Here is a 23,279-nt window from a genome sequence, read left to right on the forward strand (position 1 = left end):
AACTTTAGGGTTAAAATTAAAAAAATTATCTTATGATATTAGGAATTTTATCTATATATATTACAAAATTTTAAATTAAATAAAATGATTTACGTGCATCTCACGGGCTTACATCTAGTAAATGAATAAAGTTTAAAGGTTATGAAGCTTCTGATTCTATATATTTGACTATGACTGGAAGGCTGTGCATAATGGCCAACTTTGTACAAGGAAAATAGTAAAACATATTGATGACTGCTGAGAATTGAAATGGGCGTTTCTAATATAATTTTTGCCTCAGTGGGAGAAGTTATTAGCTTATGAAACTTCTAGTAACAAGGTTAGTCAGTCAACAATGAAACAAAATTAGAAAAACAGGAATTTGCAATGCAAAAACTGAGCCCCCAATTACGAAGGGAAGACCAAAGTTCAGGCTCAAAAAGGTATCAAGGCATAGGCAAAGGTTCCTGAATCCTGATTGTTTGTCCTCTCTACCTAATATTATGAGTTATGTCCATATCCTCGTGCTATTTATCTCTTGGTTTTGGGTCTATGAGTTTGGTTCAGCTCGACGAGATATTACAATCACTCAATCTCTTAGAGACCTGGAAACTCTAGAGTCTAGTAATGCCATTTTCAAGTTTGGGTTTTTCAGCCCCATTAACTCAACATATCGCTATGTTGGAATCTGGTATACTAAGGAGGTTGGTAAACAATTAAAAGTGGTATGGGTAGCGAACAGAAATAACCCTCTTAGTGATTCTTCAGGGGTGCTTAAAATTTCCGGAGATGGAAATCTTCAACTATTGGATGGAAAAAACAAAAGTATTTGGTCATCAAACATATCGATAGGTAATTATAAGGTTAATTCTTCTGTTGCTCAACTTCTGGATTCTGGAAACTTAGTTTTATCTTCTAGTGGGAATATCATCTGGCAGAGTTTTGACCATCCTACAGACTCAATGTTGCAAAATATGTATATGTATTTTGATGAGAATTCAATCATATCACCGCTTGTTACATCTTGGAAGAGCGCTTCCGATCCATCAGATGGACGGTTTACAGTTGGTTAATCACCGTAGGCTTTATGAAGTTTTCATCTGGGATGGTGTTCGTCCTTATTGGCGATCAGGACCTTGGAATGGTCAAGTGTTGATGGGGATACGAGCTATGTACTATTTTGCACAGGTTGATGGATTTAGTCTTGAAAATGACAATAAAGGCACAGTTAGCATATCAGTTTCTTCCATAACCAAAAGACTGACGAAATACTATGTACTGACTTATGACGGTAGGTTGTTAGAAAAAGATTGGCAAGACGATAAAAAGGATTGGAAAATTGAATGGAATTCCCTAGAATCTGAATGTGATATATATGGAAAGTGTGGAGAATTTGGGAGTTGTAACTCGAATAGTTTGCCAATCTGTAGTTGCTTGAGGGGCTTTCAACCAAGGAATGACCAAGAATGGAGTGCAGGAAATTGGAGTAGTGGGTGTGTTCGGAGAACACCTCTGAAATGTGCGAATATAGGAGGGGAAGATGATGGATTTTCAAGGTTAAGGAATGTTAAAGTGCCAGATAATGCCGAATGGTTGGAATCATATGATGAAGAGAATTGCAGGAGAAAGTGCCTCGGAAATTGCTCTTGTTTAGCTTATGCTTATACTTTAGGTTTTGGGTGTATGATCTGGAATGGAAGCTTGATTGACATACAGAATTTCGCTCCTGTTGGTCCTGATATTTTCATTCGGCTTGCACATTCGGAACTAGATGATCTTCTTAATGTCTTTCTACCCTTTCGTTTAATCTTTGATGTTCTGCTAGTTCTTATTGATGATCAGTTTTTTTTTTTTTTTTTTTTTTTTTTTTTTTTTTCCTTATATCAAAACTCATTTCTTTGTAAGATTGATCATGCATGCTAATGTTCCTTTGTCTACGAAGTGACACTAGTAAACGGAAGGACATAACTTTTAAATAAGGTTGTGTTGATTGAAAACTTGAAATGAGTGTTTTAGTGGTCACATGCCATGCACGTGGGTGGATAGCACTTGAAAAAGGAAGTCAATGCAGTTTTAAGGGAGTTGAGTGGGTTTTGGAGGGGTGGGATCTGCAAGTCAGGTATTTTTGCAGTGATGGTGTGGTTGAAATGGGTGTTTTTAGTGGTAACATACCATGCATGTGGGTGATCAACGCCTAAAGAAGGAAGTCAATACTGAAATCCAACTTTAGGTGCTACCTCATAAAAAAATTAGAAACATGTGTCTTCTCACAAAAAACTTATTAGTAGGTGGTTTCTAACCAAATCCCTATTTTAATAGGTGATTTCAGCTAATTTTCCTAAATAAAATGTACTTATCATATGCCTAATATTCAATTGGCTGTTCCTAAAATTCTAACGCGCTTTTGCCTGATTAGAAAATGAAGGGAAGACACCAAATAATTCTCTAATTTAGTATTGACTAAATCAAAGAGTATAGTCAAAGCTGACAGGCTCTAAATTTCTAATACATGCTACAAGGCACAAACTGAGCCACTAATTAGCATTGACTAACTTTATGAGAACAAAGTCTTGGCCTCTTGGGTGATTGGGTGGATGTTTCAAACATTAAACGCATATTGCAAAGCATCTGTTTTTTTTTTTTTTTTTTTTTTTTTTAAATTCTTTTATAAGAGCTTATCACAGAAGAAAATCCTCAGTGAATACAGAGTATTATGGTTTATGTGCGCACGTTTGTTTTGTTTCTCTCTTTGATTACTCTCTTTGAGTTTGGTATTGCTCGAAACAATATTACAACCACTCAGTTTCTTAGAGACCCTGAAACAATTGAGTCTAGTGCTGATATATTCAAGTTTGGTTTTTTCAGTCCCATTAACACGACAAATCGTTATGTTGGGATATGGTATAGTAATCAGGAGTCTGATAAGCTGGAAGTGGTATGGGTAGCCAACAGGGAGAACCCAATTTATGATTCCTCTGGGGTGTTCAAAATATCAGAAGATGGAAATCTTCAACTTTTGAATGGGAAAAAAGAGGTGTTTTGGTCCTCAAATGTATCTCAACAGGAGAATAATTTAGTTCTTGAGCTTCTAGACACAGGAAACCTTGTCTTGCGTTCAAATGCCAATGAGCTAATTGTCTGGCAAAGTTTTGAGCATCCTACAAATTCATTTTTGCCACTAATGAAATTTACCATTTATGATAGCGTGAGGAACAAGCAATACCTATTTCAATCATGGAAGAGCCCTTCAGATCCATCTAGTGGTAACTTCACTCTTGGTGTTGATACTCATAACCCTCCTCAAGTTTTTCTATGGAATGATGATCGTCCTTATTGGAGAAATAGCCCATGGAATGGAAATATCTTCCTTGGAAAAGGTTCAGTTCTTAGCATTTTAACTGACAATGATGGAACAACATACTTCGGTTATCCTAAGGGGAACCAGTCAACTCAACAACACTTTGTAGTGACTTATGATGGTAGTCTTGTCCAGAAAGAATGGAATACAGGCATTAGAAAGTGGGAAGTTATATGGAGTGCTCGAGAATTTGACTGTAATTTTTATGGAAAGTGTGGAGCATTTGGGATTTGTAACTCAACAAATTCACCAATATGTGGTTGCTTGAAAGGCTTTGTGCCAAAAAACTATGAAGAATGGAGCAAAGGAAATTGGACAAATGGGTGTGTTCGGAGAACTTCATTGCTGTGTGAGACTAAAGGAGGCAGAGCAGATGAGTTTTGGAAGTTGATAAATGTGAACGTGCCAGATAATGCTGTTTGGTTTCCCGCGAATAGAGAAGATGATTGTAGGAATCAGTGCTTAAGGAAGTGTTCATGTAATGCTTATTCTTATTATTCAAGTATTGGGTGTATGATCTGGAATGGCAGCTTAATTGACACAGCTGAATTATTCTTATATAAGGAGGGCCTAGATCTTTCCCTTCGGTTGGCTTATTCAGAATTTGGTGCATCTTCATTTTCTTTACCTACTGCCATTTGTGTTTCTCATAGACCTGTATTGCAGCATCAGTGGACATGAGATTTGAATTATTGATGAATTTGAAAATTTTGCTATGTTTTCAGGTAAATATAATCTGCAGCAACAAGGTAAAACAAGCAAAAGGAAAATAGTTCTTTTAGTGACAGTTGTTATTGGACTAGCTATGGCTGCTGTCTTCATTTACTGTGTATGGAAGTTGATGTGTCAAAGAAATGGTAAATTCCCCTTTTTTTCAACACACCTGTAAATCATGTTATGGGCTACATGGAAATATTGTTATCTGAATGTATTTTCTGATAGAACATTTATGTTGTAGGAGTAATGAGAATTATGAGCAAGGATATATTGCAACACTCCATGCTTAAAGGCAGTACTAAAAAAGTTGAAGTTGGAGATTTACCAGTGTTTGGATTGAAAAAGTTGGCAATTGCAACAGATAATTTCCAAGATAGTAACAAGCTTGGGCGAGGTGGTTTTGGCACCGTATACAAGGTAAATGCACTGAAGTGAAATCACACCTTTTTTTTTTTTTTTTTTTTTTTTTCATTTTGTGAGTGGGGACCTGAACGGCTGAACTTGAAGATGTAATGGTTTTTCAGGGAAAATTTGAAGATGGACAGGAGATAGCGGTCAAAAGACTTTCAAAAGCATCTGGGCAAGGACTCGAGGAGTTTATGACAGAAGTGTTGGTTATTTCAAAACTTCAGCACAGAAATCTTGTCAAGCTGCTGGGGTGCTGTGTTGAAGGAGAAGAAAAAATGCTGGTGTACGAATTAATGCCAAATAAGAGCTTGGATGCACTTCTCTTCGGTAATTGGTGGTTATATTTATAAGAACAAAATCCTACTTGTAATTTTGTTACTGTATCTTAGTGTGGCTAATACCACAATTGTTAAATCTCAGACCCAAAATATCTGAAGATTCTGGACTGGAAGAAGCGATTGAACATTATCCTTGGCATATGCCGAGGACTTCTTTACCTTCATCGAGATTCTAGATTAAAGATTATTCACAGGGATCTTAAAGCAAGCAACATATTGTTAGATGGCAATCTCAATCCTAAGATATCAGACTTTGGCATGGCAAGGATATTTGGAGGCAACCAAGACCAAGGCGACACCAATAGGATTGTTGGCACTTAGTGAGTCATAGTTCATAAACCTTTTTTCTGTATATATAATAGAATTTAACATTTTAATTGGGTACTGAGCTAATCCACGTACTCCTACATTCTTTTGCTTTATATGCAGTGGTTATATGTCTCCAGAGTATGCAATGGAAGGCCGGTTTTCAGAAAAGTCAGATGTGTTCAGCTTTGGGGTGCTACTACTAGAGGTTTTAAGTGGAAGAAGGAACAGTAGTTTCAAGGACGAGGAATGCTTGAGCCTTTTAGGTCATGTAAGATATCTAATAACATTCCATATCTATATTTTGGGTATCTATTACCATGATTTCTCTACTTGTGTGGCTTGCCTTCATATGAAAGGCTGTGTATTTACCATCTAAACTAATGCTTTTTTATGGTTTTAGGCATGGAATTTGTGGAATGAGGACAATATTTTGTCATTGATTGATCCAACAATATCAGAAAATTTGGAATCTACCCGCCATGCAGAGATTTTGAAGTGCGTACAACTAGCACTGCTATGTGTGCAAGAAGTTCCTGAAGATAGACCGAGCGTTTCCATGGTTATTTCGATGATTGAGAGTCAGGTTACAGATCTGCCACGTCCAACTCAACCTGGGTTTACGCAAAGAAGGATTGCTTCTCAAAATGAAGCCCAACAAAATGCTCATGAATATTGTTCTGTTGATCGTGCTTCTATTACTGTCTTAAGTGGTCGTTGACTGCAGTTTGGGGCAGCGAGTTGTGTATGCTTTGATTACTATCCAGTCATCTAGTAATTAGTTATGCAATGTTTTTGACAGTAAAACTTTTCTGTCATTGATCATATGCGATTACAGCTCTTTTATACAAGCATTGCTTATCAATATCATGTATATAAGCAGTTCCTATATAGTGCACACTCCATAAAACAAGTACGCTATGTGGCTATGCAACTCTTACATGTTACAACTCACTAAAATATAGCGGGGGAAGGGGTTTGGGGTTTCATTAAATAAAAAAAGTTTTAAAATTGTTTGATTGGTGTTTGGATTATTGATTGTCGCCGTAGGATGTACAACGGTTGCATAGGATATTTTATAGTTATCACTCATTATAAATTCCAACATTAACCGCAGTTCTTTGTTTTGTATTTTTTTTTGAAGACTCTTTGTTTCGTTTAATGCTAAATCTATTCCATATATTTTATGAAGAAAGTTCAATTGTTTAGAATTGAAAAGTGTGAGCTTTGAATATGTTAAATGTGCTTTTTTGCGTTGAGAATTTTCAGCATCTACTCAATATATCTCAGTTGTAACTATGCACAATATGTGTTCGACAAAATGTTCAACTGATAACTACACTCAAATCAGTTTTGAGACTCTGCAATCTGACATCTTAGTCTAAATTATGATCATTTCACAGGTTACTATATCATTGTCAAACTAGTCCCAGTTTAGAAATTTACGAGCACTATGATCGCACTGCATTGATTCATCAGCATATTGGAAGATCATTTGTGAAGCTACATTATCAAATACTAATCCCTGATCATGCTACATGCCCTGAACTACCTCAGCTGGCATGATTAGTGCGGATGTAAGAGCCATGACTTCGAGTTATTAAAAAAGTTTGGGGAAAACTATTTATTTGAGCAAAGATAAGCAGCGGATGTAAACGTGCATGATGAACACGAATCACACCAGAAATGTTTGGCTTTGGCCTATTGTTTCTTTTTGCAATGTAAGTTTTTATGAAGTTCATTTCATTTTTATGCTATTAAGTTCAAATTTATTTGTGCTTGAATTTGCTACTGATTAGGCATAATCTATCTAATCATTCTCGTACGTTGTACTTTTATTAATATATGTTGGCAATGTTGCAAACTAATGAAGCAGTCTATCCGCCTTGGCTTATTCCTATGCTATAGAACAACAGGCATAGTTATTAGGTGCTAAACTCTACATCAGTTTTTTTAGCTAGTAGTCTTATATACCTGATATCCTGATTATCTGTGATACTTTATCATAACCTTGTATAATTGAGCTTTCCATGATTCTAATTTAATCTTATAGTTTACAATATATTAGTGTGCGACGGTCTCACATAATAAGACTTGCTCTTATCATGTTAAGGATAAAGTCACACCCCTGTAATTGCATTGATATACTGGGATTAAAAGCCAGAAGGACGACATATAATGACATGTATTTCTTAGCTCATCTTTTTTATTAGAATTTTGATTAAGGCTTTTGGAAATTCACGGTTTTCCATTCGTGGCCATTGTGAAGGAACTCTCTCGAATTTGCCTAAGGGAGTAGCTATGAAGGGGAAAAGAATAAGAAATGGATAGTTTCCTTAAATAACTCTAATGACCATTCACAAAAGACAAGGGGGGTTTTCTTGGTCTAAAACTACTCTGTTTTGAATATTGTAGTATTTAATTTGAATACCAATTGAGACCACAGTTTAATCTTATTTTATACATGTAAGTTGAAGATTAAGATTTTCAGCTACTATTCTTTTGTTCGTCATCCATTAGCCTATTATATTAGAATATAAAAAAAATATTACTTGTATCAAACTCATGCATGGTCAAAAAGTCAAAAATATCAATGTTTAGATCATAAAGTCAAATTTTTTATGGAGTTGCTATTCTTACAGTTACATCAATATTTCTTTTAATATTGTATTACTACCTTGACTTCAGATTGGAAGACCTTTTTTTTTTGGATGCATTTTTTTAATATGTTGATTCAAACCATGCTGAATTGGTTAATTGATTGGTTAAACAGACAGTTTGGGTTGTCTGTTTTGTTTAAGATTATTCTAGATTTTTATCAAGTCAAGGGTTTAAATGTATAGGATAAATCAGACCCATGCTAGGGCTGGCAGTATGGCTCTGGAGCCAACACGAATCACGGTATGAGTTGCAACGATTTTGGCACGGTTAGGCTAGGCAAATGAATGCATGACACCAAGGTGTGAGCCATGCCTAGGCAGGACATGCCATCTAAAATACTGGCAGTCTCTCGATAGATGGCACATGAGTGTTGGGGTATTAGCCCATGGATGAAGCACAAGGTAAAACCCTTGCTTTTGTCTTCATTTAAATTGTTTTTGAGTCTATTTTATCAGTTAATAATGTAACTAAATCTACTTAATACTTAGTGTTGATATACTTTTGATGGGTGATATACATTTATTTAAGGATAGAGGGGGTTGAATAGTAGATAAATTCATACTGTTGAAAATGACTTACCAATATTTGGTCATAAGTCCCTATTGAAAAGTTGAAGTAAGGTAAAAATGCAAAATTGATTACTTATATGAGCTATGCTCGGACAAGAAACTTGAATTTAATACAATAGCTCATATGATTTAATATTATGCTGATGAAGGTTAAAACAACAAACCTGTCAAAGTGTAAATTACTAAATATTGACAAAGTCTATTAACAAATTTTTTAATCCCACTATTACAATTTATGCAATTTATTTACTTGTAAGACTTGTTGGCCAAGTGTAAGAGCGAGATAGAGACCAGAAAATCAAACTCGACGGGTGCTTCTAGCATTCTAGTAGTCAGACTTATGGGTTCATACATAGCCAGAGGTAAAATGAAAGGAATACGCGGAGCCTTGTGATGAATATATGTAGCCATGTACATGACAGAAGAATTCATGCATGACTAATTTAACATTGTTTTTAGGATAAAACATTCATATTTTCTCACATGTTTGTATAGATTTTGCTGTTTGTGATAATCTATGAACATGTTTCTTCTATTCCTATTTTGCTTTTCTTTAATTTTTGGTTCTGTCCCAGCCAATATTACCACTACTCAACATCTAAGAGACTCACATGAATTAGTCTCTAGGAATTCCACTTTCAAATTCGGGTTTTTCAGCCCTGCTGATTCGATTAATCGCTATGCTGGGATATGGTACAATAAAAATGATTCTGATGTTTTCGAAGTCATTTGGATAGCCAACAGAGACAGACCACTTAATAACTCTTCTGGGGTGATCAGTATATCTGAGGACGGCGATCTTCAACTCTTGAATGGACAAAACAACACTTTCTGGTCAACTAACATAGCAGCTAATCATAAGGTAAATAATTCAGTTGCTCAGCTTTTGGATACTGGAAACCTTGTTTTACTTTCAAATGTCACCGGCGATATCATCTGGCAGAGTTTTGACTATCCTACCGACACGTTGATGCTGCGTATGCAAATAATTGTTGATGAGGATAGAAATACATCACGGCGGCTTAAGTCTTGGAAGAGTGCTACAAATCCATCCACTGGACGCTTTAGTGCAGGCATTAATCCTCGCTTGCTTTCTGAAGTTTTCGTTTGGGATGGTGATCGTCCTTATTGGCGGTCTGGACCTTGGAATGGTCATGTATTCATTGGAGTACCAAGTATGTATTATTTTGCTCTGATTAATGGATTTCGTCTTGATGATAACTATGAAGAAGGCACACTTGGCCTATCATTTTCGACGTCTAGCCAAAGAGTTACAGAACACTATGTTCTGACTTTTGATGGAGTAGTGCTACAAAAAGAATGGGATGAAGACAGAAAGAATTGGACAGCTATATGGAAATCAATAGAAACTGAATGTGATGTCTATGGTAAGTGTGGGGAATTCGGGACTTGTAACTCAAATAATTCGCGTATATGTGGTTGCTTGAAGGGCTTTGAACCAAGAAATAACCAAGAATGGAACGAAGGGAATTGGACTAGCGGTTGTGTTCGGAGAACATCTTTACAGTGTGGGGATATAGGAGCTGAAGAAAATGGGTTTTTGAGGTTAAGGAACATGAAGGTGCCAGATAATGCTGTGATGTTGAACACAGTAAATGAAGAGCAATGCAGAAGTCAATGTTTAGGAAATTGTTCATGCTTGGCTTATTCTTATTATTTAGGTATTGGGTGTATGATCTGGAGAGAAAGCATGGTTGACATACAGGAATTCTCCTCCCTCGGTGTCGATTTATACATTCGTTTGGCTCAAAGTGAGCTGGGTAAGTAGTTCTCTGCTCTATGTTTCTCCCCTTACATGTAGCCTTATGATCAGTAATTTATATTATTTGTACTCTGAACTTCTGTATATATGTATATATATATTTTTTTATTTTGTTTAATGTGGAATTTTCGTTGATTTTGCAGAGGAAACTGGGAGTAGATGGAAACTTATTCTGGCAATCACACTGGTTTTGGGAGTAGTTATAGTTGCTCTAGTCATGTACTATATATGGAGGCGAATGAGGAGACGAAATGGTAATATTTTTGTCCTGCTAATTCATCAGTTTTGTAGTCACATATTTTGAACTTCCTTAGTTTTTTATACGGAGTATATATTTATCTTGCTGCAGAAAGTAACGTTATCAGCAATAATGACACACATTCGCATAGTATCAAGTTAGAATCCGGTTTTGATGATGTGAAGTTGCAAGATTTACCATTGTTTAGATTTGAAGAGTTGGTAGCTGCAACAAACAACTTTGACTTGAGAAATAAGCTCGGTCAAGGTGGTTTCGGTCCAGTTTTTAAGGTAACGTATAGTTATGTTTTTGAAGTTATATCACTATAAAACATAAATGTTATTATTTCCCCTGACTTAATACAGGTTAATTATAGGAGAAAATGGGTGTATGAATTGAACAGGAAAAGAAATAAGAAGTTTATATTTTTAATTGTTTCTTATTTTCAGGGAAAACTAGAAGATGAACAAGAAATCGCTGTCAAAAGGCTTGCAAGGGCATCGGGACAAGGCTTACAAGAGTTTATGAATGAGGTGGATGTGATCTCAAAACTCCAACACAGAAACCTCGTGAAACTTCTTGGTTGTTGTGTTGATGAAGAAGAAAAAATGTTAGTTTATGAATACATGCCTAATAAGAGTTTGGATGCATTTCTTTTTGGTAAGTTCTACGTTTGATAAGATCTAACAATCTTACCATTATATACCTGATACATCATCAAAATCCATATATTAGCATCATAAGCTACTAATTTAACTAAATTGTCTGTATATTGTTTCATCAGATTCAGGAGCTCAGGAGCTTCTACACTGGAAGAAGCGCTTAAATATTATTGAAGGGATATGCCGCGGCCTTCTTTACCTTCATCGCGATTCTAGATTGAAGATTATTCATAGAGATCTCAAACCAAGCAACATTTTGTTGGATGAAGACCTCAATGCTAAGATATCAGACTTTGGCATGGCAAGGATATTTGGTGGCAAAGAAGATCAAGGAAATACCAACAGAGTTGTTGGCACCTAGTAAGTATCCTATATAAATAAATCTATGGAACTATTTAATGAATTGTAATTTATAAAATGATTAGTATGTAAGTTACTAACTTGTTGAATATTAATAACTACTTCAGCGGTTATATGTCTCCGGAATATGCAATGGAAGGACGCTTTTCAGAAAAATCAGACGTATACAGCTTTGGGGTGCTACTCCTAGAGATTGTTAGTGGCAGAAAGAATACTAGTTTTAACGACGACGATTCATTGAACCTCATAGGATATGTAAGCTAATCCTACAAAATCCTTTGAACTTCTATGTTTTGTATGTTATTCCAAGTACTGATTGATTGAACAGAAGTACCGAACAAGTAATTAAACAATTGTATGGTTATTATTTTAGGCCTGGAAATTACGAAATGAGGATAACATTCATTCACTAATTGATACAACAATCAATGATCCATGCTTCCATGAGGAGATATTGAGATGCATTGAAGTTGGATTGTTATGCGTTCAAGAACTTCCTGAAGAAAGACCATCGATTTCGACCGTTATTTCCATGCTTGATAGTGAAATTACAGATGTTCCACAACCAATGCAGCCTGTATTTATGCAAGGCAAAATCCAATGTCCTAGGAGATCCCCTCAGAATTGTGACCTAGAAAATTGCTCTGTGAACAATGTTTCCTTAACTTCTCATATTAGTGGTCGATAATATAATTAAACTACTCGATAATATAATTAAACTTCCCATACAATGTAATTATGCCTTTAATAATAAGTAATTATAATAATAAGGAATTATACTACCTCCGTTAAATGTTATGTGTAACTTTGGAATATTTTATATCTCACAAATAATACCCCAAAGTTACACATAACATTTAACGGAGGTACTAATATAATAGTTGTAAGCATGAACATAATTTGTAGTCATACATACATGAGATCAAAATCTTATTGTGCACATGCTTTCATTTTACCGCAAACGTTGGACTTTTTTTTCATGAGTACCTATTTGGGCTATTTTTCTAAAGTATGTGATGTATGGTCTACCTATACCGAGATTATTATCCTACCTGTTCACCTTAATTTCATTTCAGTAAAATTCAGTAAATCAGAACAGGCTCGTAGTGGCAATATATTCAAATTCAGGTATACTTTTTCGAAAAAAAAAGTGAAAATTTGCAAATTGAAGCCATTTAAAACTTGTATTTTGCAAATTGCAGCCATTTTAAAAAAAATTGCAAATTGCAGCCCAAAAGTTGTTATAAATTGTAAATTGCAACCCAATTTAATTTTATCATCGGTTTGTGTGTCGAAAAATGTTCGTTTATGGTTTTAGCGGCCATTTTAAGTCTTAAGAGCCCAAATTGAGCTCAAAATTTGCAAAAAATTAACGTAAATGCCTCGTTTTTTTACAAGGAAAAATAGTTACCCACAAATTGATATATTTTTGATACGCAACACGAGGCACTTACGATATTTTTTTGCCAATTCCGAACTTAATTTGGTTCTTAAGGGCTTAAATGACCCCTAAAATCTTAAACGAACATTTTTCGACACGTAAATTGGTGAAAAAATTAAATTAGGTTGCAATTTACAATTTATAACAACTTTTGGGCTGCAATTTGCTGTTTTTTTTTTAAATAGTTGCAATTTGCAAAATATAAGTTTTAAATAGATTTAAGGTACATATAGTACTTTTAGTGGTTAATTCCATTTGTTTTGGAGATTATTTAGGTCGTACATTGCGACTAGAAGAGACTTTAAGAAATTAGGAAGTACTACGTATATGTTTATTTCAATGTCTTTGTTGTCCACACACCCCTAAAAAAAACACATGTTTTATATTGGTTTATGATAGATAATAGGTTAATATTATCTTGTTAACAAAGTATATCTTTACAGAATATTAACTTAATAATGTCAATCTATTATCTATTAATCTAGATGTTAACTTGTTAAGGAAAAAAAAATTGGTCCACTTAACCTGGCCATTAAAGTTATGATATACTCCGTACTTTGTATAAATTACCATGGGAATGCATGACAATAGAATGCCTATTAGATTCAAAGAACACAATCAAATTAATAGAACAAAGGTCACTATCTAATTACTACGACTTATATTATTGACAGCTCTTGCGATGCAACTATTTAGCTAATGTGTCCATCTTTGATTTGATAATGTCCGTCAAAAAAAAAATAAAAATAAAAAAAAAAAATTAATAATGACATTTTTGTCTACAATTGTCACAAACTAACCTAAAATATCATCAGCTTTACAATACAAAACAATAATTGCCTACAAATTCATGGCGAATATTCAATGAACAAGGAGTCTTAAAATTAGTATTCTATTATATTGGATGAGATCATTGATGATATTCATGGTGAATTGGTGACATGAAATTAGTCGATCAAAGTAACTTTTTTTTTTTTTTTAAGGAAATTGATCAAATTAAAATACTTGGTATATATTGTTATAAATTTATTTTGTTTGAGCTTAATTTTAATAACCAATAACCTATGTATGATATTGATATATTTATTTACTTCCATGATACAGGTGGAAATGTAGAATCTGTAATTTGGTTCACAAAAAAATCATTAATTGACAACCATAAGCTCTTTTTGCATGTTTTTGCATAGAAGTGTCAATTCGAGTGTTCATGTCATCGAATCTATTTTTAAACTTGAGTCTACTAAATTATTGTGTTTATGTGAATCAAAATCTAAATCGGATATTTTCCGAGTTGATTTTGAATCGGGTTGGGTGAGGTTTTGACACCTAATGATCTATGCTTAATAATGCATGCATGTTATTAACACTTTCTCCGTTTTTTATTGCACCGTCAGTGATTTCACAATTATCATTACATTAGTTTGGTTATTAATATCTTTAAATATATAGTTGTAGATATTATTAAAAGTTTTTATTTATAAAGTAGATTCCAAGACGAATCTAACGAGTAATTATATGACAACATTTTTCCTTACGGACAAATTACAAAAAATGGATAAATCATATATTCGTATTATTTACAAGTAAATTGATAGGGTGCTGTTAAAGGCTGAAGAGTTGGGGTCAGGGCCATATGATGTAGCAGTCAGAAGTTGGGCTTTACTACAGTTTTTGTTAAGTCCACGGTAAAATAACTATTGTTGGGCTTTGATTTCTATGAATAGTAGCTTGGTTTGGAAGGCACGTATTTGACATTGGAAAAGATTATTCATTAAGCAGGGCTAATATTTAATCCAAAGTTTCAAACCCTATGCCTAATTTATTAATGAATAGTTGTGAAGTCGTTGAGATATTGAATCAAATTTGACTTGACTCCTTACTAATTTTGGGATCTAGTTGAAATTCTATTTCAAGTCTAATTGGTTTTGACTCAATTACAATTGAGTTGCTCATCGTACTCATAAGTACAAAGTACCCTACATTATTCTCTTGAATTACATAACGATGTTTGATTAGTGCTTTTTGGTTGCACCCTCAATTGATATTTGATCAATTGAGGTAAAATGTTGATTCAACACCTATAGGAACGTTTAACTCTATAACAATGATTGTTAACGTGTCTAGGAATGATTCTATTTTTTCCCTTAAATTATTGGTAATTAGACGCGTAGCTTGATTGGTTGAACAACAATTTATTAACTAATAATTAAGTGAAATAATGAATCTCATTATGCATTGGCTGAACGAAAATTCCGTACTTGGATCACATCGTACAAACCAATCATGTACATACACATGCAGCACATCATTCTCATAGACTTTGAGGTAATTAATTATTCCTTTGTGTAATATATTGTTTTTCATAGTACTATAATACACAATTAACACGGCAATCTCATAGACTTTGACACTTTGTACGACAATGACAAACGCGATGATACATTAATCATGACTCATTACCGAGAGGATGAGAATTGAACCCTGATCTCACATATAAAATACTACCTCCGATCCGGAACATATTATATGCAATTTTAGGGTATTATTTGTGAGATATAAAAATTCCAAAGTTGTATATAATACGATCCGAAGGTAGTAAAATTTAATAGTTTTGTAGATCAATTCTTCCAATCCCCGACAATATCACATAATAATGTAGGAATATACAAGAGTACGCTATATATATATATATAGGGGAGGGATCCGGTAAGAACCCCACCTTATATAAGAACCCTTTCTTATGTAAGAACCCTAATTATGTTCTAAACTTTTTCCTATGTTCTAAATTTTTTTCAACTTATGTTCTAAAATTTTTCCTATATTCAAAAAATTTTCTTACTTATGTTCCAAAATTTTTCCAATGTTCTAAATTGTTTTTTAGATTATGTTCTAAATTTGTTCCTATGTTCTAAATTATTTTTTTCAGCTTATGTTCTAAATTTTTTTTTCTATGTTCTAAATTTTTTTTTTCAGCTTATGTTCTAAAGTTTTTCCTATATTCTAAATTTTTTATACTTATGTTCCAAATTATTTTTAATGTTCTAAATTATTTTTAGATAATATTCTAAATTTATTCCTATGTTCTAAATTATTTTTTCAGCTTATGTTCTAAATATTTTCTATGTTCTAATTTTTTTTTTTTTTTTCAGATTATGTTATTAATTTTTACCTATGCTACGATTATTTTTTTCTACTTATGTTCTAAATTTTTTTTCTATGTTCTAAATTTTTTTTTTCTATGTTCTAAATACGAAATTCTCAAAATTACAGAAATGCCATTACTAAAGGATTATTTTAGATGGTTAGATCAAAACTAATAAAGGGCTGAGATTGGTTCTTATATAAGATTGGGTTCTTATATAGAGAAGGGTTCTTACATGAGCCTTCCTCTATATATATATATATATATATATATATATATATATATATATATATATATATATATATATATATATATACTACAATAATTTTATGGATGCATTTAAAATAAATGCTAAATTTTCAGGTAATAAGTTCTTGTGATAATATAATTAAATTAAAAAGTTTATTTTGACCTTTGAATTGGATTTATATTTTGATGCTCATAGATTTGTTGAGCCAGGTTCTCCAACCCCTACCTCGTTTTTGTGAAATCATTTGGGATCTTGCTTCACTCATATTTGATGGCTGCTCTGGCTTCTTGCATAGCACAAAGTTCCTCCCTCCACATGATCCAATCTCGTCCCATGTGCCTAGGGCTGTAAATTTGATGTACACTTGTCGTTAACTGTATTGAAACCTTACTTGACAAATATAGTCGTATCATCATATATAAAACCTTGTTAAAGATATTGACGATTAAAATTATGCATTAATATATATAAAGAACGTATGTACATGTTGTAGTGACAATTGAAATTAAGAGATTTGATCATTATTGTCTCGTGTCTGGTCTACATCATTACCCTTAAGGTCTGAACATAACCAGCTTAGACGTCATAAATACAAAAGCGTTAAGAGAAGGGCATGTAGAGCTTACCATCAGAACCGGCATGGGAACAATAGAGGAGAAATTTAGTAGAATCGGAACCCAATATAGGGAGGCGACCTTCCTTAGCATACAACTTCAAGGCAGTGGCAATAACTCCGTCAACAACATCCTCTTCATTTACTAGAAACCTCAAAGGCCCTGCACTTCCTAGCACATTGATAATCACCAACAAACGTTTGTTGTCGCGGTCGTTGATACTGCCCTTGCTACACTCAAAGCAGTTGCCCTTCTTCTGTTTGTCTCCGGAGTACAGGCTAGTCATCATATTCTCCGATAAATTTTTCCTCATTTTTTTGTTTATAACGTTGTAACACTTATATATATTGATCAATGGTATATACTATAGCACCTAACTTGTAATTAACCCTTATAATTACAAGGCAAAAGGAAAGACGATAAAATTATGGACTTTTTTTCAAAAAAATTGTCTAAGGGTCAAGGCCAAGGCAGCGATAGTACCAAGCTTGCTTACAAGAGCTGAAAGAAGAAGAGAGGAGCAATAATATGAAGGAAACGCGGTCGGCCTGCGTATGTTTCATATGACGTGCAGAAGATGGGATGTTGAAATGAAGAGAAGGCATGAAAGAAGCTAAGTTTCTAACTGTGTGTACCATTCAAATTATTTTTGTATTTTCTTTTTTTTTTTTTTTTTTGTTTGATGACTTTGATTTGATTGAAGGAGAAGAATTTTGATTGAAATGAATTTGAAGGAAGTGGTGTGAAAAATGGGATAATTAGGAAAGCTTATAAATAAGATATAATGGCAAATAAAAGGTTTATTTAGAGAAAGGGAATAGGTGGTTTTGTGCTGGTATATGCTCTTTGTTAAACATTTGTTCTAGCATTTTTTTAATGCTAATCATATTATGGCGTGGACAGAATGACGCTAATTATTCATTATTCTTTTATTTTAATGTATGTTCAAATGAGCAATAATAGTGTTCTTATGGTCGTTATTTCCTAAAAATCAATGACAAAATAATTATACCTCAGATCATTTCTTAAATTTTATCTTTTCTATTATACCTTCGAGTGTGTCTCATGCTGGAGTGCGTGTTTAAAATACATATGTGGCATGAAACAAGTATGCACATGCCGAAACAGGAAATGCATTTATTACTAAGCTTGGGAAACCCCTTAATAGACTTCCATCAATTTTTATTTTATTTTATTTTTTTTTTGGCAGGAAGATCACTTGCATCTTTTATTTTTTCCTAAGTTACATACTAAAGCTAACAGTGACAAATTTATCACTTGTTTAACAATTAAATAATCAATGGATGAAGAAAAAATAATTTATTGAAACTAATTAGATGTGTTGTATGTGTGTAAGGTCGATAATCAAGATTATAGCAATCCTAATGAAAACAACCTAATCTTTAATTAAACATGAGTCACTTTCTCCTACTGTATGTATGTTGGCCGCCTAAATAGTCTCCATTTTATAAAGAGACAATATTCACATATAATCAAGTATTAATATACATATCATTTTTCTTCACTAAAATGTCAAAACTCAAAACTAATATCATATATAACATGAATATATTCATCTTCTCATGTTAATGGGAATTACTAAATTACATTATCGTCATAGTTCCTTAGGCATAAGGTACAAATACAATGAAGTTTCGTATTATATACACTTTTCTTGTACGCATTTATTGGTTCATTTCGTATTTTTAGCAGTAGCAGCCAAATATGTCACCACTACTCATTTCTAACGGACTCACAAACAGAAGCATATCTATGTCTAAAGGTCAGACAAATGATTCAGTAGCTCAGCTTTTTGATACAGGAAATCTTGTTCTGAAATCGAATGTTATTAGTGAAACCATCTGGCAGAGCTTCGATCATTTATCAAACTCGTTGTTGCCACAAATGACAGTCTCCATTGATATGCATACAAATGACACAGTTTTGCTTCGATCTTGGAAGAGTGCTTCGGATCCATCAAGTGGACGCTTCAGCTTACTAACATAGTAAGTCTTCCTCGAGACATTTTCGAATTCTTCATTTTTGATGGTGATAAACCGTATTGGAGATCCGGTCCATGGAATGGTCGTCTCTTCCTTGAAATACCTTATATGCATTCAGATTTTTCCGCTGAATTTCATATCTCTGAGGAAAATAATCAAAGGCAAAATTGAGTTGTCATATTCTGTACCAAACCCGTCATCATTATTGGAACGCTTTGTGGTGAACTATGATGGGAGATCGCTTGAGGAAAATTGGAATAATATTAGCAAGAAGCGGGAAGTTTTATGGATGTCCCTTGCATCCGAGTGTGATATTTATGGGAAATGTGGTGCCTTTGGTAGTTGTGATCCAAAGAAATCGCCCATTTCTAGGTGCTTGAAGGAATTCAAGCCAACTAATGAAGATGAATGGAGAAAAGGAAATTGGACTAGTGGGTGTAAAGTTCGGAGAACACCATTATTGCAGTGTGGCGCAATAAAAGGTAAAGCAGATAGGTTTTCAAGGCTGAAGAACATGAAAGTTCCGGATTATGCTTATTGGTTTACATCCAATAGTGAAGATGATTGTGAGCAGATGTGTCTTCGGAATTGTTCATGTTTAGCTTATGCTTATTCTGATTCGCAAATTAATTGCATGATGTGGACTGTAAGCCTTATTGACTTACAACAATTCCCTGCTAATGGTGTTGATCTTCATATTCGCTTGGCTCATTCAGAATTTGGTAAACATCTTAACTTAATATAATTCCATGTACTCTGTAGTACGTACTTTTGTTGATATCATGCTTGTTTTTATCAAGTAAATCATTAGAAGTAGGCAAAATCGGCCTCGACAACACCACACACAAGTACACAACTTTGGTGTAGTGAGCAGCACTACCTTTAACTAGTAGCCTGAAATTAGGTACTACTCACAACACACAAGCTATATATGTTTGGTGCTATTGAAGCCAATTTTGCCAAAGTTTAGTCTAATAGATATACGATGATAAGAGATTGTTCATGGATGGTGCTTTTCTTGTCATTATACAGATGAGCCAAAATGGAAACTGATAATTACTATAGTTTTGGCAATTTTGGGTGGAATTATTGTAATTGTCCTAATGTACTATGGATGGAAATTGTTGAGGCAACAATATGGTGAGTTGGTAAACAACTTTTTTTTCTATGTTTTTTTGTCAATTTTATTTGATCTTGTAACATCAAAAGATAGTCATGCTAATGCAGGGTCAAAAATTACAAACAGAGAGTTTCCATTTCATAGCATGTTGGATGATAAAATGGATCAAGTTCAAATCCAAGATTTACCATTGTATAAATTCCAAAAGTTATTAGTTGCAACAAATTGTTTTTCCTTAGAAAACAAGATTGGAAGAGGTTGATTGGTATTGTATACAAGGTAACAATTTTTTTCAGTTGAGCAGAATCGGTCAGTAAATATATAAAGATAAGCCAAAAGGTTAAGCTAAATGATATGATAATATTGCTAGGAAAGTTGGAAGATGGAAAAGAATTAGCGGTTAAAAGACTATCAAGAGAGTCGGGACAAGGCCTACAAGAATTTATGAATGAAGTGGTAGTGATTTCATAACTTCAACATAAAAATCTAGTCAGATTGCTGGGATGTTGCGTAGAAAAAGAAGAGAAACTGTTAGTCTATGAATACATGCCGAATAAGGGCTTGGATACACTTCTCTTTGGTACGGTTTATTGTTTATGCATTTAACTTATTGTTAAAACATCTTACATCATAATTTAATAAGATGGACAATGCATGCCACAATCTTCTTTGTGTTGTTAGATCCACACCTTCGAAAAGATTTGGACTGGAAGAAGCGCTTCATTATTGTTGAAGGGATATGTCGAGGCCTACTTTATCTTCATAGAGATTCTAGGCTGAAAATTATTCATTGGGACCTCAAAGCAAGCAACATTTTGCTCGATGAAGAGCTCAATCCAAAAATGTCAGACTTTGGAATGGCTAGGATATTTGGTAACAAGCAGGATCAAGCCAATACCTTAAGGGTTGTTGGGACCTAGTAAGCTTCCTAATAGTTTAGCATAGTACTTCTGTACCTATACAGTGGCGATATAATAATATGAATCTTTTACCATTATGCAGTGGGTACATGTCTCCAGAGTATGGTATGGAAGGTCGATTCTCAGAAAAATCGGATGTTTTTGGTCTAGGAGTGCTACTGTTAGAGATTGTTAGTGGCAGAAGGAACAATAGCTTTTCAGATTATGAATCTTTGAGTCTTTTATCTTATGTATGTTATCTGATATAAATTTCATTTCTGTAACAAAAAGTTCATATAATTTCTTTAGTTTGTCTTAGTGACTAACACATTTTCTTTAATACTTTCGGACATGGAAATTGTGGAATGAAAATGATATCCTAAAATTAGTTGATCCAGCATTAGATTATGATCAGTTTTTTGGAGTTCAGATATTGAAATGAATATACAACTGGGGCTATTATGTGTGCAAGAATATCCTGAAGATAGGCCAACCATTTCGGCATTAATTTCCATGCTTGATGTTGAAGATGTTATGGACCTTCCACGTCCAAAGAAACCTGGTTTTACTCAAAGGAAAGTTTATAGTACTGATGATGAAGTAGTCCCTCAATATGGTAGAGAACACGGTTCTATAAACCTTGTTTCTGATCTGACTATATTAAGTGGTCGGTAGTTTGAGGTTATACTAAGGAGTAAGGATATATGTATCTATTTCACATACACGCATGTATGGTGTGTGAGTGTGTGTATGTGTTTTTTTTTTTCTTTTTTTTTTTTTTTTTTCACAAATCCTTACAATTCTCCTTAGGAGCGGTGTTTGATTCACATAATACTATGACTTGGATTCTTAAATGAATATAAGGTAGTATGAGGTTGGATTTTTATTGTTATTAATACCATTTATTTGGTTGTTGTTTGAGAATGATTTATGTTTTTTTCATTTATTTGATAATAAATGCAGGTTTGGTAGAGAGTTTCTAAGCCCTATATATACTATATATACCTTATGGGTTTGAGGTATAGATTTGAAAAGAAAAATCCCAATGGTAACCCTTAAAATGGGACATTTGTAAGTAAAAAAAGTTTAAATGCACATTTAATATCTTTTTCTGTTAAATGCTTCTAACCTTGGTTGACTAGTATAGCTACAGTGTGTTTGAATTGAAGGATTTAGGGGAGAGGGATTTTCCATTGTTTGGATAGTACATCATGAAGATAAGGGAAAAGAAGGGAAGGGGAATAGAAGGAAATCGTGTGGTTCAATAATGTTGAAGAAATTAATCCCTCCAATATTGGAGAGATTTCGAAAGAAAATGGTAACATTGTAACAATCCTGACATAAGTACCACCTCTCCTCTTTCCCCTACTGAAAATCCGCCTTGGTTCCCCTCAACAACCCAAACTGCCTTTTATGGTTCTTTTAAACAACTTTAATTTTTTTTAATAGGTTCTTTTGAATAAAAGAGACTGAAGTTGTCCTTTTAAACAAATTTTCCCATAATGTATTAATGTTATAAGTTCATCAATTGGGTTCAACGAATTATCAAAATCCCAAGTAAAATTCATCAATTTGATCTAAAAACAAACAAATTTAACAAAATTAAGCAAAACTGATACTAATTAAACAAACCCAACCTGGAAATTGGACAGAAATTTGACAAAGTTTCAACCTTTAATCGCCTCTGAATCACTGATAGATGATGAAAACCTATAGCAGAGCCAATAAATCAAAACAATTGCAACATTTTACCCATAAAATATGATCTTTTAATCAAACATAAAATTGAAAGCACCTACTTGTGATTGAATGCAGTAAACAAATTCGAAGGTAAAGAATCACAAATCCTTCGAACCCACAAAACCCATCAAAAGTGCATTATTGTCCCTCGTTCATACGGCAACAAAAATGAAGAATTTGATGTTATATGATGAAGATCTTTGATGAGATGTTGAGTTAGAGTCGTAAGGAGGGGAGATCACTTTCGTGACTGAGAGATAAAGCAAGTTACGGAGTTCTGTAAAAGAGAATGTGTTTTTAACTTTGATCCATTCTATCTTTAACCATAGTAAATTAATTAATCCATTCATCTCCAATTTAACGACAATAATTGTGATTTTTAAACTTTATATTTTTTTGTTTTCAACATACTAATGTTTATCTTTATGAATGATTAGTGGTTATTATTAGAGGTGCCAATTAGGATAATCGGATGGAGTTTGGGTCGGGTTTATTCGGGTTGGATATATTCGGTTCAAAATTGCCCTTTTAACCCGCTTTGAGTCGGATCGATTCACTTTCAGGTCAGATCAAATTCGGGTCAGATCTGTCGAGTCCAGATCGAGTTTGGATCGGGTCAACTTTAAATCGGTTCATATTCGGTTCGGATACAATCGGATCGGGTTCAAAACGGGTTTGACCGGGTTAATCT

General features: G+C 33.7%; 3 protein-coding genes, 1 long non-coding RNA gene and 2 pseudogenes across 5 annotated transcripts; 4 read left to right on the plus strand and 2 right to left on the minus strand.

The window, feature by feature from the left end:
• Positions 1 to 482: 482 nt before the first annotated feature.
• LOC145578278 (G-type lectin S-receptor-like serine/threonine-protein kinase At1g11300 pseudogene) lies at positions 483 to 2,319 on the plus strand (annotated as a pseudogene).
• A 259-nt stretch (positions 2,320 to 2,578) lies between these two features.
• LOC145577453 (G-type lectin S-receptor-like serine/threonine-protein kinase At1g11300) lies at positions 2,579 to 6,130 on the plus strand. The gene is made up of 7 exons (XM_081634888.1): positions 2,579 to 3,944; positions 4,063 to 4,194; positions 4,296 to 4,471; positions 4,579 to 4,789; positions 4,883 to 5,120; positions 5,230 to 5,377; positions 5,510 to 6,130. Exons 1-7 carry the CDS (start codon positions 2,693 to 2,695, stop codon positions 5,825 to 5,827), a joined length of 2,475 nt encoding a protein of 824 aa, XP_081491014.1. The 5' UTR covers positions 2,579 to 2,692; the 3' UTR covers positions 5,828 to 6,130.
• Positions 6,131 to 8,853: 2,723 nt separating this feature from the next.
• LOC145579495 (G-type lectin S-receptor-like serine/threonine-protein kinase At1g11300) lies at positions 8,854 to 12,067 on the plus strand. Its single transcript, XM_081636740.1, has 7 exons — positions 8,854 to 10,117; positions 10,263 to 10,373; positions 10,469 to 10,647; positions 10,807 to 11,017; positions 11,142 to 11,379; positions 11,487 to 11,634; positions 11,753 to 12,067. Exons 1-7 carry the CDS (start codon positions 8,854 to 8,856, stop codon positions 12,065 to 12,067), a joined length of 2,466 nt encoding a protein of 821 aa, XP_081492866.1.
• A 4,267-nt stretch (positions 12,068 to 16,334) lies between these two features.
• LOC145577451 (uncharacterized protein At4g22758-like) lies at positions 16,335 to 17,346 on the minus strand. 2 transcript variants are annotated; one of them, XR_014098796.1, is made up of 2 exons: positions 16,839 to 17,346; positions 16,335 to 16,598 (listed from the first exon to the last, which is right to left on the minus strand). XR_014098796.1 is itself a non-coding variant. In XM_081634886.1 (2 exons), exons 1-2 carry the CDS (start codon positions 17,137 to 17,139, stop codon positions 16,388 to 16,390), a joined length of 471 nt encoding a protein of 156 aa, XP_081491012.1. In that variant the 5' UTR covers positions 17,140 to 17,346; the 3' UTR covers positions 16,335 to 16,387. The 2 variants fall into 2 exon arrangements, 1 of the variants encoding a protein (XP_081491012.1); XM_081634886.1 differs by having other exon boundaries at positions 16,335 to 16,557.
• A 1,243-nt stretch (positions 17,347 to 18,589) lies between these two features.
• On the minus strand, positions 18,590 to 22,768 carry LOC145577454 (uncharacterized). Its single transcript, XR_014098797.1, has 3 exons — positions 22,648 to 22,768; positions 22,486 to 22,558; positions 18,590 to 18,971 (listed from the first exon to the last, which is right to left on the minus strand). It is a non-coding gene; the product is annotated as an uncharacterized LOC145577454 (long non-coding RNA).
• Positions 19,119 to 21,693, plus strand: LOC145579650 (G-type lectin S-receptor-like serine/threonine-protein kinase At1g11330; annotated as a pseudogene).
• Positions 22,769 to 23,279: the final 511 nt, after the last annotated feature.

Source organism: Chenopodium album, chromosome 14, assembly GCF_948465745.1.
Source record: "Chenopodium album chromosome 14, dcCheAlbu1.1, whole genome shotgun sequence".
Lineage (NCBI taxonomy): Eukaryota > Viridiplantae > Streptophyta > Magnoliopsida > Caryophyllales > Amaranthaceae > Chenopodium > Chenopodium album.